Source organism: Thunnus albacares, chromosome 1 (assembly GCF_914725855.1).
Source record: "Thunnus albacares chromosome 1, fThuAlb1.1, whole genome shotgun sequence".
Classification (NCBI taxonomy): Eukaryota; Metazoa; Chordata; class Actinopteri; order Scombriformes; family Scombridae; genus Thunnus; species Thunnus albacares.
Genome location: NC_058106.1, coordinates 23914559 through 23931029, shown reverse-complemented (window position 1 = coordinate 23931029; position 16471 = coordinate 23914559). Strand labels below are relative to the sequence as shown.

At 40.1% G+C, this 16471-nt stretch overlaps 1 protein-coding gene across 6 annotated transcripts in view; it reads right to left on the bottom strand.

The window, feature by feature from the left end:
* Positions 1–1734: 1734 nt before the first annotated feature.
* fam189a1 (family with sequence similarity 189 member A1) overlaps positions 1735–16471 on the bottom strand; it is a 92725-nt gene continuing 77988 nt past the window's right edge. For 4 of the 6 annotated variants that reach the window (XM_044350792.1, XM_044350802.1, XM_044350827.1 and 1 more), the window contains 9 exons: positions 16063–16227; positions 10526–10633; positions 8499–8659; positions 6536–6671; positions 5171–5249; positions 4306–5088; positions 4085–4156; positions 3388–3710; positions 1735–2573 (listed from right to left, as the gene is read on the bottom strand). In XM_044350792.1, the coding sequence (XP_044206727.1) occupies positions 2370–2573; positions 3388–3710; positions 4085–4156; positions 4306–5088; positions 5171–5249; positions 6536–6671; positions 8499–8659; positions 10526–10633; positions 16063–16227 (2031 nt within the window). In that variant the 3' untranslated portion in view covers positions 1735–2369. The remainder of the gene's footprint in view (positions 2574–3387; positions 3711–4084; positions 4157–4305; positions 5089–5170; positions 5250–6535; positions 6672–8498; positions 8660–10525; positions 10634–16062; positions 16228–16471) is intronic. The other 2 variants (XM_044350820.1, XM_044350811.1) reach the window with 2 other exon arrangements.

Below are 16471 nucleotides of genomic sequence, written 5' to 3'. Positions count from 1 at the left end.
CACCAAGCCCCCAAGAACAGCGCCAGGCTTTGAAGTCAATTTGACATAATGGTCAAACTGTGTAATTACAAAGTCACATGATGCTGTTGGGCCCAAAAAGACTTTTCCCCATAGACTTAGATCGTGAAAAAAACGTCTGTAAATCAGTTGATACATTTTTTTGAGTGTCACAACCCCTGAAAAATGACTGGTTTCAACTATCAGAATTTGATCCATTTGGCGCAATCACATTTTGAAAGTCAGGAAAAGAGCTACATGATTGAATTGTTTTATCCCAATTCAGATTAGCCGGATGGCTAAACTGAAAGTTAGCAATCTCGGTCAGCGGAAGTCTCTAGTGAGCATGCTCCATGGTCGCATTGGGCCCATAGAATGTGACCACTCACCATGAAATGAAAATTTTTATATTAATTTTAAGATTGCCTCCATTTTTTATTAATTCCCCATTAAAATAACATGGGGAAAACCAACCCCATACTGTGTGACTACCAACCCCACAATGGGGATGGTTGTCACAAGTGCACAAAACATATTTGACCGTCAACATCTTTTGAACAGAATAAGGAGAGTAAGGTCACTCCATTCCTACTTGACACTTTAGGCTTCCATCATACATTGAAAGGGAATCTATAAAAGGTATAGTTTTTGAGGGATTCAAGTGAGAGTCAAGTGTGACTACCAACCCCGTTCTCCCCTATCAGGATAGTACACAAGAACCGGAACCACATGGCTGACTGGAAGAAAACTTTACAGTTATAATGAAATAAGGGTCCAGCTTCAATAATATATTCATACTTTGCATATAAGCTGGTGTTGTGTGTCAGTCTTAATACAAACCCTGCAAATTCATTGCTAAGACATTAATATAATTAATTCAAACCTGGTTCACATACCCTCTTTTAAGTTACCCCTGACTTTTGATCAGTGCCTGGAAAAATTATGTTTGTTAAATCAAACACAAATTCCCTCATGTTATTCAATGAGAAAAGAACGCAGCTTTTAGGGCTTGTTAGCCAATTCTAAATCTGTCTCTCTTTTTTTACACTCATGTGATCTCTTGCCATTTACTTAAAGATTACTTTCAGTCTGATTTCTGAATGCTTTTTTTGTTTTTTTTCCTGAACCACATACCAAGTTATTACCATTGGCAATGGTTATTACCAACACCCCTCTCCATATTACTGTCCATGTCAGAAGCCTAGAGGTATTCTGTACATTGACTAACCGGAAAGCTAAGGTTATGAATACCTATCCTAGATATGCACCAAGACATTCAGGTAGGACTAGCTGAATTCTTTCCACGTTTGTAAGTTGCCTTAAAACTTACCTGTGAATGAAATGTTGTCAAACCTCTATTAAAGTTCACAAATTGTTACAATTGACATTTAGCTTAAGATAATCCACCTAATATGATTCACCGTGCTTTTGTAACTGTGATCCAGTTGCAGAATGAATTGCCAGTGCATCAAAATCATGATGACCTATGACAAACACAGGAAAACAGCACTGTCACTGGGAAAGTGGACACTCACCAATACTGACTAAAATACATTTTACAGTATGTTTAATTAAACAACACTACCCACTACAACATCACCATTATATTTTCATTATATTGTCTGTTATTTTGTCCACCCCTGGTTGAGGTGACCAGATGTTCACAGTGCTGTTGCCTACAGATTCATATACATGATGCAGAACATTAATTGAAATAACAACACAAACCACAAGATACAAAGTCATATTTTATTGTAACACTGATAAGAATTGTAACACAATGAGGTAAGTTAAAATGTCTGCGATGTTCTTGAACCAGCGGCACCACAAAATATTCACCACCCTATCAGTAACAGTTCCACAAAGTCTGCAAACAATGGCTGGTAATGCCCAGTCGGTTCAGTTCACAGTTTAATACAAACATATTTCTCCCTGTTTCTTATAAGGACAAGAAGAATACTGATAACACAATCTCCTTCGTCTTTGAGTCACAGATCCCAACTTACCAGCTGTGTATTTGTTTCTTTTTTAAGAGATGAAACTCAGTAGAAAAGATCCCCTGAGGGAGAAACATTCTTTTGTTTTTCTGATGAGAAAGAAGCCACTACAGACACTGGCAGGCTCAGTCTGAGTTTGCTACCATTTCTGCTGATGACTTGGCACGGTCTCACAGGGCACTAGGAGATACAGTATGAGATCATTTCAGTTTACCTGTGCTGCAGTGACACTGTGCAAATAAGTGATCTCACAATGCCGGGAAGAGTTATTACTTGCTGTACAGACATGCTGCGCAGCACAGCACAGCGTGGCTGCAACACCAGCACCCTGATATGCCCTCATAGTTTAGACCCGAGTCCTTGTTCGGAGAGCGGTCAGAGAATCGTTTCTCTGTACTCAAGGCTTTGTTCAGAGGAGGGGGAGTCCAGCGGGTTGGTAGAGCTGCTGGTTGTTTGTGGGAGGTGTTTTGGACGGCGCATGGAAGGGGACGGGGATGAACTCAAAGCACCGCAGCTCTGGAGGTGAAGATCCTCATGGCCACGCTTCCTGGGACTGCCTATGATACGCTGGGTCATCATCTGTGCAGCATAAAATAGAAACACATAAGAGAGACACTTATTGTCACCTGATTTTTTCCACATAATTATCATAAAAGCCATTAGGAAATGAGTGTGATAAAAGTGAGCTGAAATTCACTGCTTGGGTCATTATAATTCCCCAACAAGGGTCAGCAATATTGATGTGCAAAACTCAAATTTAATTTTGTTGCATTTTACAATTTTACAATAAAGGATTAAATCATCCTTTATTGTAGGATGATTTAATTCTAAATAACAGGAAATATCCGTGACAATCAATCCATATTACATAAAGATGATAGTAAACAATGTTATGTTTTTCACTGCTACCGCAGTTTTGGTGCTGTTGTCATAAAGACAAAACTACAAGACCGTCCTGTTAATTTATTTTCCATAAATGTAACTATGAATTTTCTACACATCGTCAAGCGCATCTCACCACTCCCCTAACCACTTCAATTCACCTACTACTGGAGCAGGTTTGAGGTGTTAACATCTATAGTATCTGATCAAATAACTGTGTAACATGCATTAACATGCAAACTGTATGTGTGTTAACATGCTCATGCAGGCATGTCAAAGCACAGCTGAGCCTGAGTTCAGCTTTTATAAAAGCACAGTCAAGTCTGACAATGTAGGCATACCATGTTTGTTTTGGTAACAACATGGTTTTTACTCTGTTAAGGATCTGTGTGTAATGAGAAGTTTCACAGGGCCTACCATGCTATTGATGCTCACCAATAACCATTAAAACCAGCTTTAGGCATACAAACTGCTAATTTGCATCATGCTATTAACTGTCTAATTCGGTTACCTGATCTATGACATTGGCACTAAAGATGGCCTCCTCCATGTGTTTCTCATCGGACTTGATGACACACTTGATGTTGTTGACAACCTGCTGGACTTCAGGAGGTAGACTGCAGCTTGAGTGCTCCAGGAACTTGGCCACCAATATTTTGGTGTCTTTGTACATTTTAAGGTCAGCCAGGGAATGCGGCCGCTCATGGGAAGAGTGTGTGTGCAGAGCTCGGGGTTTAAGGTGGATATCAACTTTTCTGCCCTCCTTTTGCTGCTTCCTGACACATATGTGGCTGGGTTTAGCTCCAACTCCTTCTGTTGAAACATCTGTTGACTCTGAAAATAAAACAGAATAAATTGTTTCAACACATTTAATCACATACTTCACTAAAATCAAGGCTAATGCCAGTGAAGTTAGTGCTTTAGGCAATGTGAAATTACTGTTTTCTGTCACCAGTGTAACATATTCTCAGTGTCAGCTTTGTCGCAGCTTACTTTCAATGCCACACTTGATGCAGATGTATGTACATGAGATAACATTGCAAACATTTGGTTCAGTAAATGTTGACAAATTAGGTTGTTATGCTGCAAGATTTATGGTTTGTTCTTCAGGTATATCTTTTTTTATATGTTCAGCAGCAGACATGCAAATTGTGGATGTGTAATTTGAACACCATCATATGAATTAGTAGTAGTAGTAGCAGTGGTACCTTGCTCTGGTGATGTATGAGCTGAATCTTCAGTAGCAGGGTTGTTTGCGGAGGCGCAGCCACAATTTTCTCCTGTAGAGGGAGACAAGAGACTTAGACAAGAAAGCCACCTTAAAGACTAATACCAAATGCACTATTATTAGTTAGAAATTGAAAGGTGGATCACTCTGGTAAAAGGCATATTTAAGATTTTTTTGTTGTATAAATCTTAAAGCACTTACTTCCTGACGTAGAAGAGCAGGAGATAGGGTCACTGGTGGAGCGAACAATGCGTGCCAGTTTGCGGTACCTCCTGGCTGCACGGAACACCCGAGGCCTCTCTGAGGGCAAATAGCCACTTTGAGCTGAGGTAGAGGGGGGTTGTGATGCAGATGAGGGTGACCAGACGCTGAAGCACAGCCTGGGGCCTCGTAGCCTGCTAGGAGGGGATGGAGAAGGAGAAGGAGCCATAGGGCTGATGGCTGAAGTTCCACCAGAGGAGGCCACAGAGGTGGGGGAGCAAGGCTGAGGTGGTGGGGGGATAGTGACAGGGAGAGTCAGCTTCCGGCTCATCATTCGTGCTTTAATGAGGGAGTGCGTTGGTGCTTTAGGTGGCTCCTCTGGCAACTGTTTGGCTGATGCAAGCTCATCAGATATGTGCATGGCACCCCTGAGTTCCTCACACCCGTGTGTGTTGTCTGTAGAATCCTCCTGGTCCAGATTACTATAGTTCTCTGAGGACCAGTCTGGAGAGCGTTCAAGAGACTCCTGGGTGTGTGAGGACTCACTGTATCCAGTGTCACTTGGGCGAGCGTCACTGTTAGGGAGGCCAAGATGGCGGCGTGAGGCGTCACGTGTACAAAGTTCCAGGCTGGTGCAGCTTCCATCAGTGGGCGCAGTGTGGAGTGTACCATAGGGAGAGGAGTCAGAGCCCTGGACCTCTAAGGAACACAAGTCCTCTGAGGAGCAAGTCTGGTCCTGATCAGCCACTTCTGACACCATGAGGGACGCACTGTCCACTGAGGCTGTAAATATGGAATAAATGTCATCAGCATGACTGCTAGAAGACATCTAACCATCCTCTGCAATGTTAAAAACAGATTTTACCTTGAGTACTAATTCCTGCAGTGGTGTTTCTATCACATAGACTGGACTCAGTGGCCTGCTGCTCTATGCTCATGGTGACCTGTAAAGAGTAACTTATTAGGGGACACACTGCAGATAGGGCAAGTAACAGCATAGTTTTATCAGTTCTCACATTATATTTTGTATGCGTTGCTTAAAGTAACAGTTGTGTGGCACCTAACCTTCAATACCACAGTTTGGTCAATAGGGGGCTCTATAAGACCACAACACACAAACAGAAATGGACAGGTGTACTAGTGGTGAAAGCCACTAACACATCTGGAGGTGAATTAGATCAGTGATTTTCAAGGTATATGACATTCATATTACTTGGTTTGTCAAATCACGCATTGTCTTTAGACTGAAATTGTCAGCCGGGTTTCTTCACATATCTGCCTTCAAACAGTTCTCTCACGCAATCAATCGATCACTGCCTGCTTCCATTAGTTATTTACAGCAACCAGCACAATCTATTTCAGGACTTTTTGAAGGACACTGTTCATAATGGATGTCAAGAAACCGCAGAGTTGATGTGTGTAATAGAAATGAGAGATTAAAAGGCTAAGGTGTTAAACGATGTTAAGAATATAATACAAGATAAAAGGATTTGCTCGCACACAAGACTTATTTTTAGCTGTGAACACTGAGTTGCAGTGAGGCTCGCTCTCTCTCTCTGCAGCCAGAAAAAAAGTTCAGTTCAACATGACTGTCAAGGGAGATTGCCTGAGAAAGCAGCGAGTCTGAAACAGCAGATATACTCAGATTAAATTGGTAGAGATTTTTGACCTACAGACCTGTCAGGCAACATCTCAACATGCAGACACAAGCTGAACCCAGCAGCAATACCATTTTGACACTTGAGTAAAAAAAATACCAGCCATTTAGAGGAGAAAACCTGACAAATTTCTTAGCTTGGCCAAATTCACTTTTGTATTCAGACCTGTGGTCTATAATATTGTATTATTCACAATTAAGACTTTAAAGCAACTCAGGCTTAACCTTGAAATACCCTTGTTTTTGAAGACTATCTCATTAAAATTGACAAGATATGAAATTTTAACCAAAGGAATATATTTTAATGCAATTGATTTATAGGTACCTGCCTATAAAACTATGTAAAAGAAAGTGTTTTGTGAAAAGATACAGTTTAAAGAATATTTAATCTAAAAGAAATTAGCAGGTTTATACTGCTATTGCACATATGTAAAAAAGTATGGAAGTATACTTAAGACTGAAGAAGGTAACTCACCTTCATAATGAAGAAATTAATGTGAACCCTATGCTCAATGACCACACAGAAGGCTTTTGTAGACGTTTTAAGGACAGGGATGGATTTTTTTTTCTCACCTGGCTTGCAGGGGTCTGCCCCACCACAGACTCATATGGAGGGGGCAGGTCAGTTGGGTACAGAGTCCCTGGGCTGTTAATGGGCACCCCATAGATGGCACTGAAGGGAGAATGGGGGAAGTCCAGATGCAGGCCTCTGTTATGGATATTACAGCAAGAGTTTCAACCAAACATTTAAAAAAATATACAGAAAATGACAGAGAATAGAGAATATACTGGGCCAGTGACACAATGACATAAAGACCAGTGTTTTAAGGGCTGGCATTGCAAGTCTGAGTTCAACTGACAGTATATCTTCTGTTAAAACATTAAGAGAGAAAGTATGAAAAATAGGCTTATTTCCCACATTCATCCCATCATTGTATAACATTCTATATGCACCACTGTTTCATATGGTGCCAATTAAGAAAGAGCAGCCCTGCGCACTGTCATATCTTTTAATTACAACCCCATTCTCCTCTAAAGTGGCAGAGCATGAAATACAACCTGAGAGTTTCCACTAATCATCCGAGGCATGATGATGTCATGACACATCCCTGGCCCCGGGCGGGGACACTATAAATGCTTCCTCTGCCTTGTTTATATTTATGGCATAACTGGCAAACAGATGTGGCTTCCTGCCAAATGGCTACATCAGCAGCACTCTCTCTGGCAAGACTGAGAAAATGGAGGGAGTGATGAGGGAGGGGTCAACAGATCTTTCACTACAGCTGAGAATCGTGGATGTCACATCTGCTTTATGGAGGGAAAAGCTCTGTGACCATGGATGATAATACCACATATGATGATCACAGTTAGATTGTTCTATCTAAACAGACACATGCCACTGCAGCTTAATATGATGGGTTTAGATTTAAATTTGGGTGCAAATATCTGGCAACACAATATTTATTTCATGGGAGATTCTTTAGGTTTACTGCAGTCTACCTCAAAGCAGTTTTGAACCTGACAAAGTTCCACTGTTGACAATAACTGAGCAAGAAGAAATAAGAGACCTCATCCTCTTAGCTACCACACAAACTAACAAACTAAATGGTTTGTTTCTTTTCTTTGGTGTGAGTCCTCTCAGGGGTTTTGTGCCTCCAAACATTCCTCCAGTGCTTGACCTATCAGTGTTATAATCCCCTTTTTAATGACACACATATCCTAATATCTGGTTCGTGTCAGGTGTCTATGGAGGGGCATGTAGGGGATTGCATGGAAGGACCATAGGTTACAAAAGAATCCTTAAGAATCTTAATAATCTTAAATATATTTGTGCTATTGCAAAAAATCTAGAAATAAATTACCTCCATGTCATTCCTATCAATTTCATAGATGAATACAATTCCAGGAGAGAGCCAGGTACAGTATCCTCAAATCTACCTGCACCAACCACCAAGAATTCTAGCTTTAGTTACATTTTGCAGAAATGTTAATAGGTCTCTCTAGCAATGCTCCTTTATATTTTTCAACAGGTTTACTAAAAAATCAAAACCTAGAAACAAGGCCTAATATGTTTTAAAGAAAAACACGCCTTTGTACCCAGTTTGAAATGCTGCCCTCTGCGAAATACTTTATAATGACTTTGGTGCCTGTAGTTTTTGTGTCACTTGCTGCAATAAATACAATGATTTCTCTGGATTGCACCCTGCACTTTCAATATACAGTGGCTGATCATATGGTAGTTATCTGGCCATGCACATAGATTTGATGTCAAAAATGATTTATGGGATGCCATTAATGTGTTAATTTCCACCATGGTGGACAATAAAGTTGACTTGTATTGTTTTGTATTGTGTTCTAGTGAGTGTGGACTGGGGTCTGGCTAGCCAGCAGACAAATGTGTATAATTTCAATGTCTGGTCACCATAGAATTATTAATGTCTCGTATATTCCTTGAATATCCAAATGCCCCAGCCAGGTGATACTTCTGTATTAGAGTTTGGCGAACACTGAGCACTTGGTATTAAATGCTTCTCACCTCTGTCCATCCATTGAGGGGGTGCAGGTGTATTCTGGCGGGTAGTATGGCGGTGGAGGAATAGGAGGAATGAACTCATCAAAGTCCAGTGTTTGGTGGAGGATGGTTCCATGGGGTGTCATACAGTCGGCATTTAGGGCTCGTGCTCTGTGTGGCATAAACTGAAACACATCATAAACAGAGACATCATCAGGCCCTTATTACTCAAGCTGCTGAGTCCTTATTCATTATTTTAAACCAAAAATGTACCCAGCAAAAATGACTGAGCGAATGTGATCCTCTTACAGCACCTCCCTCCTGTTATTAAAGCCCAGTTGTTGTTTCACTGAAAAAGCTCCACCGCAGCACCTAAGGGTCAAGTGTTTTGCTCAGAGGAACCTCAACAGCAGCTTTTCCTCACTCAGACATTTCTAAGTAGGACAACTTTCCTGTCACAGCCAGCCTGCTCTTCTAATCTCAAGGCTGCCACTGCTGCTATTGACTTGGCTAAATTTACGGAGCTAAATAAAAGGTTAACACCTCTTGTGGTAAATGGGAAATGAGGCCACTCTTGGAAACTTGGCGAGACCACTGGAGATAAGACAGAGCTCTTTTGTCCTTTACTTTTCTGTGAATCAATAGTTAGATTCCACCATTCTCAGCCACTTTAATTTATAGAGGTTTTCCTAGTTGTGCATGCCTGCTTTGGTGTTTGCTTTTGCAAATACAGTAATTTACAGTTATGCAGTGTCTTCATGGCATATCTAATGATATATGCATTTGTAACATAAAACAAGTGCCCCCAATTAATCAACAATAAGTCATTAAATAATCCACAAATACATTTGTACAGATTCTCACAGTAAGGATGCTCTGAGAATAAGCTTTGATCATCTGAAAGTGAAAACCTTATCTCAAGGTGAAAATGATTTTCCATTCACATTTTTAATTGGTATATAATTCAAACTGTTCAAACTGCCTGTGATAATTTAACGTCTGCCCTCTTATCTTTGTTTGTCTCTTCTTTAATTGGAATTGATATAATTCTTATTACAATCTAATTTCTACAGTCCTGTCTCAGGGATCAGAAAAGTGTTCATCTAATTTTCCCTGTTTAAAAAATAACAGAGCATAAGAAAATTAATATTGGGTTTATATATTTATTTCACAATAGTGATCAGATATCATCATGTGTTATAGTGGATGTTAATATATCCAGTTGAGTCAGACATCACAGATTTTACAAAGTCAAACACAAAATCCAAACAAGTCTGATTTGCACCTACAGCTTTTTTTTATTGAGTAATGACTTATGTTGCAAGGAGATTAAATTAATGTAGTGTTTGAGTTCTGCTAAATGTCTGTTATTAGATATAATATTCAACCTGTTATCAAATTAAGCCTTAAATTCAGCCCAGAGCACCAGTTCTAATATCCAGACTCATTGTAGCATTTTAGCACACAATTTACAGCATAGTTCATAAAACAGGTAAACAGCTCTTGCATTAAATATAACTGCAACGCTTGACATCATGTTGGTAGTGTCGCTCTATCTTTCCACGTTGATCCATTGAGAAACAAATAACTATTGTTGCTGTGAAAAACAAAGGGAACTTGGTCATGTTAATTTCCCTCATGGCTAAAAGCATTTAGCTGTTGCTAATAGTTTCATTGTTCCACATAAAATGACAAAAGAGGGTCATCCTGAGGATCAAAATCCAGTGAGATGTTGAGCTGTTTTCTTCAAATCACACGTATTTTTCAGATGCAGGAGGACAAAGAGAGAGGTCTTGTGGCAATTGACTTTGACTGTGTGTGTTTACACTAATTTGTATTTACCAAGCTGGATGATTCAACCAAAAAAACATTACTTTCCACTATCTTGGAAATGGACAATAGATGGCACATCCCTCCTGAGCCGCATGTGTTTACCTAACCTGATGATAGTGATCTTCAGACTAAAAAATATATACATTTTTAACCACAGGGTGGTCACTAAAAAAAAAAAAGTCAGCCATTGTTCTTGTCTGCTCTTCCATCACACTCACCATCTGCAGCACATCAGTTGAGACCATCTGCATACAGCACATGGCAGTGGCTAGAGCACACACAATGGTGGAGATGACGTTAAGAGCGCATACGCTGAACAGCAGCTCCTAAAGGAGAGGGGGGAGAGGGGGAGACTATTAGAGGAACGGGGACAAAAGAGGGGGAAGAAGATGGGTAAAATAAGGGAAGTAAAGCAGGAAAGAAGGTGGCAAGAGAGGATAAGAGAGGAACAAAAGGTGATAACACAAAAAGGAGTGAAGGTGACACAAACAGCGTTGACGTCATCAGTAAGGTAACCAAGTTTAGAAAAACACAGCAGGGTGGCATTGCAGAGAGTATGACACTTCTACAGATATCTGCTTTAGCACAGCAAGACAGCTACACAGCACTAATAAGAAGCTCATCTGCATTGTTAGCATATCATAAAAAATACGTACATATAAAAATAGTCAGTTATAGGGGGTAAAAAGCCCATAAACATCCAAGGTTAAGCACGAGCACATACATCATCACTCTCTGGCAATGCAGCTAACAGCAAGGGGACAAACCAGTACTGAATCTGTCAGCAAAATGAATGTGCATACTGGTGAAATACTAGCCCAGAAAAGTGAATCAGAGAAAAGACTTATGACTGCAGCCCTTTTATGTTGCTGTATCTGCTATTCTTCTAAAAGATAGAAAATCATCTCTAAGTGGCTTCATTTTTAAACCATATCGAGTTTGTATGCTCTGACAAATGAACCTATAATAACTGTACCATACAACTTAATTTCCTGGAGAACAGCACAGGAACAGTAATGCCACCTGCCTGGAAATTGGCTCTAGGAATAGCAACAGTAGCAGCTTCAAAATGAGCAAAACTACAGTATGATTAATACAAGTGCAATAAAAAGGTCTGGGTGGTCTGTCTTCTCAGATATTTGAATACCCATTACACAATATGTGCAGTTCTTTTCTATCATGTTCACAGGGTTTATCTGTCACAATTAAGCTACATGGTCACTCTGATAATACTGTTATCACAATTATTATTATCATCACAGTGTAAGACTGTGAAAGGTAGAAATGAGTAGGACAGAAGAAGATAGGAATAAGAAATTGAATGTGTGGCAGAGAGATTGACTTTGAGATGTTTTAAGTTAAATGCCTCGCAGCAAAACAAGAAGAAATAAAACAGGTGAATTCTACTGTGCATGAAAAATTAAAACAGTACTGAATAGAGCAGCTGCATTAAACACAACACTATGAATATAACAATATCATTACTCAGTGTCATGTTTTAAAGACAAGAACATGTACCCATGAACAGACTTCCAGCACTGGAATTTAAAAAAATGGATTACATGTTTTTCTGTGGACATTGGCCCATAAATGAAGCTCCCTAGTCACCACACAAACTGTTTTCCAGCCTGCTGCACAGATTTTTCACCAGATACATAACACATGATTATCTGTGACATTAAAAAAACACTTGTGTTAGGCTTTTGATAATCTGCAGAGAGAACAGTTGTCTCCTCCACTGAGTTGCTTACTGCCGAGGTGCAGGTGCCTTGACTTTTTAAGGAAGGTTCAGGTTAGATGCTTTTAGCAGATCCCATGGCTCACTTGAAGTAAGTGATGTAAAATGGATGAAGTTGGCGACTGAGATGTTCAGAGCTGCCAGCCTTGCAACATGTTTGATATCCAGTAACTAGTTGCCAAAGATCAAGTCTGTGTCAACTGGAAGTAAAGCAGAAATCATACCAGTTGGAATCAGTGAAGCGTAAGTTGTGTAGCGTATAAAATACATCCAATACGTATTTACCTTGGAAGCTAACAGTTTTGGGACATGTTTTATGTTGGAGGAAAGTCTGGAGGAATTGTGGACAGAGTCACAAGTCAAGTCAATTTGACATTTCAAATATAGATGGTCACAGCCAGTCACTAATAGAAAGGAGACTGTGACTGCAGTTCAGCAAGATGATACCGAGTTTATGTGGTTATAAAGTTTTAATGTTTGTCATTTTTGTTAGCTTGTTTAGCCCTTTGGACCTTGCAGAGTCCTTCTTAATCAGTTCTTCACATAGCTGTTGTTTCTCAAATCGTATGGTTATTCACTGAACACAAACTACACACAGAACTCCTCTCGCTGACTCCCTAAAGTACCATGAGATCAGAGCAGCAAAGGACAGCACCCTGTTTTCAACAAGCCAACATTTGTTGATAGCTGCAGCACAGGTAATTCCCTGATAGCCTCAGTACAGGTAATTCACTGACCTCTTCCCACTTTGGCATCCCCAAGCAGCTTCTTACAGCATCTGACAGAAAACCCAGGTCTTCCCTTAGGAAGCTCTATAGCAGTTTCAGGGAGGTCAGTCCAGTCTGTTGGCAAAGCCCTTCAGAGATTTTCAAACCTCCAATGACAGGAAGTAGCAGATGTTGTAGCTCTGTGTTGCCACTTCTCATAAAGCACCGAATGCACCAACTTCACAGCAAAGGTAAAGCTTCAGACCTCAGGCCTGCAGACCATAAACAGTTTTGTCGTAGCATATGCAAATGTTATCATCTGTTTTTGCTGCCCGGTGCTGGAAAGCTTCTGCTCTGCTGTCTACAGGTGAATCACACTCTGTCTACCTCAGATGGACAGGTGAAGGACACGAACTCAGCCAGTGGTGCCCAAAGTGTTTTTCTTCTGGATTTCTGCTTAAAAGCCATCAAGGAAGGCTAATACTCCCTCAAAAGTTGAGACCCATCCCTTTAAACTCAGGTAAAGCTCAATCAGGCTTAGACACACAAGCCAATCTCAGAAACTTGTGCCAACAAAGACCAACTGATGGATCTCCTCACATCAACTATGTCTTCTGTTAAAAATTACCTTTGAACTAGCTGTAAGACTACGGCTGACGACATGCTGACATGCATGTATGTTTTGTGCCTGATCGAGAAGAGATATAGTAATAAGTAAGTAGTGTGCCTTTGCAAAAAGACGAGGAAAATATACTAGCTGAACATTTAAATACCATCATTGTGAATCTGATTACATATTGTCATATGCTGTGAATACAAATTGAGAATATGTCTAAGAATATACCCGTATTGCGCAGTAATTGGCCAGAACTTCTCTCTCAAACTCTCTTTTTCCATTAGTTACATAACTATTTCTGGCACTTTTCTTGTGAGCAACCAAGTACAGCGCTATCAATGCCCTAAAGGAAAGAATGTCTGAAAATGTTCCCTGTTATTCCCATATTTAAACAATTATCATGTCTCCCCCCTCTCTATGATGGCCAGCTTTTCACTCTGCCTTCAAGTGTGGCCATTTGGAACGAACTACTTATTTTCTAGCATAACCCAGCCCTTGCTGATTCAGCTTACTCAACTGGCAGAGCAGCTGCTGATAAGGGACAACCAGAGAAAACGGTGCCAAACACACTACAAAAACTACAGGCAGCTGTCGAACACACTTGACTCAACGGTACCTAACAGTCAATTGACACGTTGGGCCCTGAGACCAGCCTCTTGCAGCCAAAACAAAGTCTATAGCAAGGCAGTTATTAAGGGGTTTGTCCAATGTGCATCCTTGCAGGGAGTGATCAAAGCCTAGATGCTAAACATCAACTCTGTACATAGTCTGTATTCACGTAATAAATCCTGAAAATATGCATGCAGACATGGAGGTAACTGTCAATCATTCATTGTGTTGAACAGCTTTGACTGAGCTCTCTCTTACCTGAGATAAAGCTGAGATTAGTCAAACTAACCTGTATGCAACAGTGTCCTTCTTACTGGCTACATTTGAGCTTACTTTTGTTAAGCTAATGCATTTCTGTGATTTCCCTTGTGACCTCAATGTACATAATGACATAATAAATCCTGCCAGGCAAAGAAATGCAACAAATTGAGAAATTGTTTAACATGCCTGCTCACCAGATATTTAACCTCTAGAAGATAACTTGCCCCCAGCCAATCAGGTTAGTGAATTACACAGCAAGGTTACACATCCACCCCTGTTGCAGGAATTACAAATTATCTTAATACTCCCTCCCACTGATGATTTACAGCCTCGGGCAGAGTAACAAAAAGAAAAACGGGATGGAAATCAAATATGTCTGCAAAGAGTGAATGACACATATCAGTGGTGATGTGGATAGTGCAGATTGCTTCTATAAAAACCAAACTTCTACATGTAGAAGAGATGCTGCTGAGAGATGAGTGCATTAAGAACTACAGGTGATCTACTACTTAATCTCCCTGCTGTTGTAATTCAGTACTCCCAATATACTGTGTATTTCAGTACCAGAGGAACTATACTGTATGTCAGCTGCATCATGAGTTCATTAGGACCAGCGACAGTCTAGCCATCTGAAATGGCCGAGGACTCTGGGGAACAGGGTTTGACAGCTTCCTCTTAGACATAACTCAACACATCTGACTAATTTGGCACTTCATAAAGGTTTATTGCACCAATTCCCATATCTCTTTTAATGAGTTATGATCACAATGACAAATGTGCTTGATCTTTCCTCTTTTCATAAGCATGCTTCATCCTACGAAGTCTTTTATTTGGTTATCAATGTTTTATAATCAACCAGGGAAATAAAAATGAATGGATATGATTGTCGTTATCCAATAAAGGCACAGTAGCACATACTGTATATCATTCCTGTAGACACCCGCAGTCAAGATAATCTACCAAGATCATGCGCTCGCAAAGTACAGCCAACCCAGGCTAGATACACACTGCATACTAAGAGGTCTGCCTCTTGGGGAAAGACAAATGCTGTTGCCATTCTCCACTTCCTGCCCAATCAATCTGAGACTGAACATTTACATTGTTTTGCATTTTACATCATTTGACTGTTCCCACATGGAATATGTTACACAACGAGGGAGGAAACTTGGAGACATTTCACTGATGATTTTAACAATTAAAATACAATTATTTATGCAAAACTATAGTGACAGTTATTCAAGTGATTGCTATCATGTTAAAGCTCTATTTTTAGATTCAAGTCTAGACCACAAAAAATTAATAAGTATGTAAGTAAATAAATAGATACACAAACCCATTTATTGATTTCTGAAGTTGTATCTCAGTCTGGCCACACAAATGTATTTCAAACGGTCACTCGCAACAGTGACATCACAGAGTGTGGTTAAAGCAAGTCATGACAGCAGTGTGAAACATGGCTGCATAAATAAACATCTACCATTCATGATGGGTGTAATAGAGAACTTTGAACATCCACAATGAGGAAACCAAGAGGATATATCTCCATTGCTTTCTTTAAACTGGAAAAAACACACCACCAGTTAATGTAAATATGGTACTCCACCACAGCTACCGGTGCAGACAGGATAGATCCCTGAATACAAATACAACGTGATCAGTTGCAAATAACAGTATTAACAGTCAATTCTGAAAACTATTTGAGGAATTTATCCAATTTACCTGCAGTCTGAACAAAATCTAACTTATTTAGAATGTTTTTCCTATGTGAAAACACAAAAACTCAGAGCAGCGACATTTTACAAATACACTCTCACTCCCACCCACCTTGAGACGGAGGCGTATGGTATTGCAGTCCCTCAGAGGATTCAGTTTCAGTGTCTCTCCCAGGTTGTTGCAACTCGAACTCTGTTTCTGTAGCTCGCAGCATACACACACTCCATCGCTGTCAAACTTGAGCTGGGGGGGAAGAGGGGAGAACACACATCCACACTCATGCATGCACGCCACATACACAATAACAAACACACACACATGCATACACACACACAAACACACACACAAGGACACATGCACAGATCAGACCCGGGCTTGGTGTTCTGATGTATTTTATCTGTAAAAGTATTGTGGTGGAGGATATATTTACTTCTGGAAGTAGAGCCAATGTGTAGTAAGAAAAACATATTAGATAAAGAATATAATATATATTGTGACATATTGTTATTGAGAAAGACGG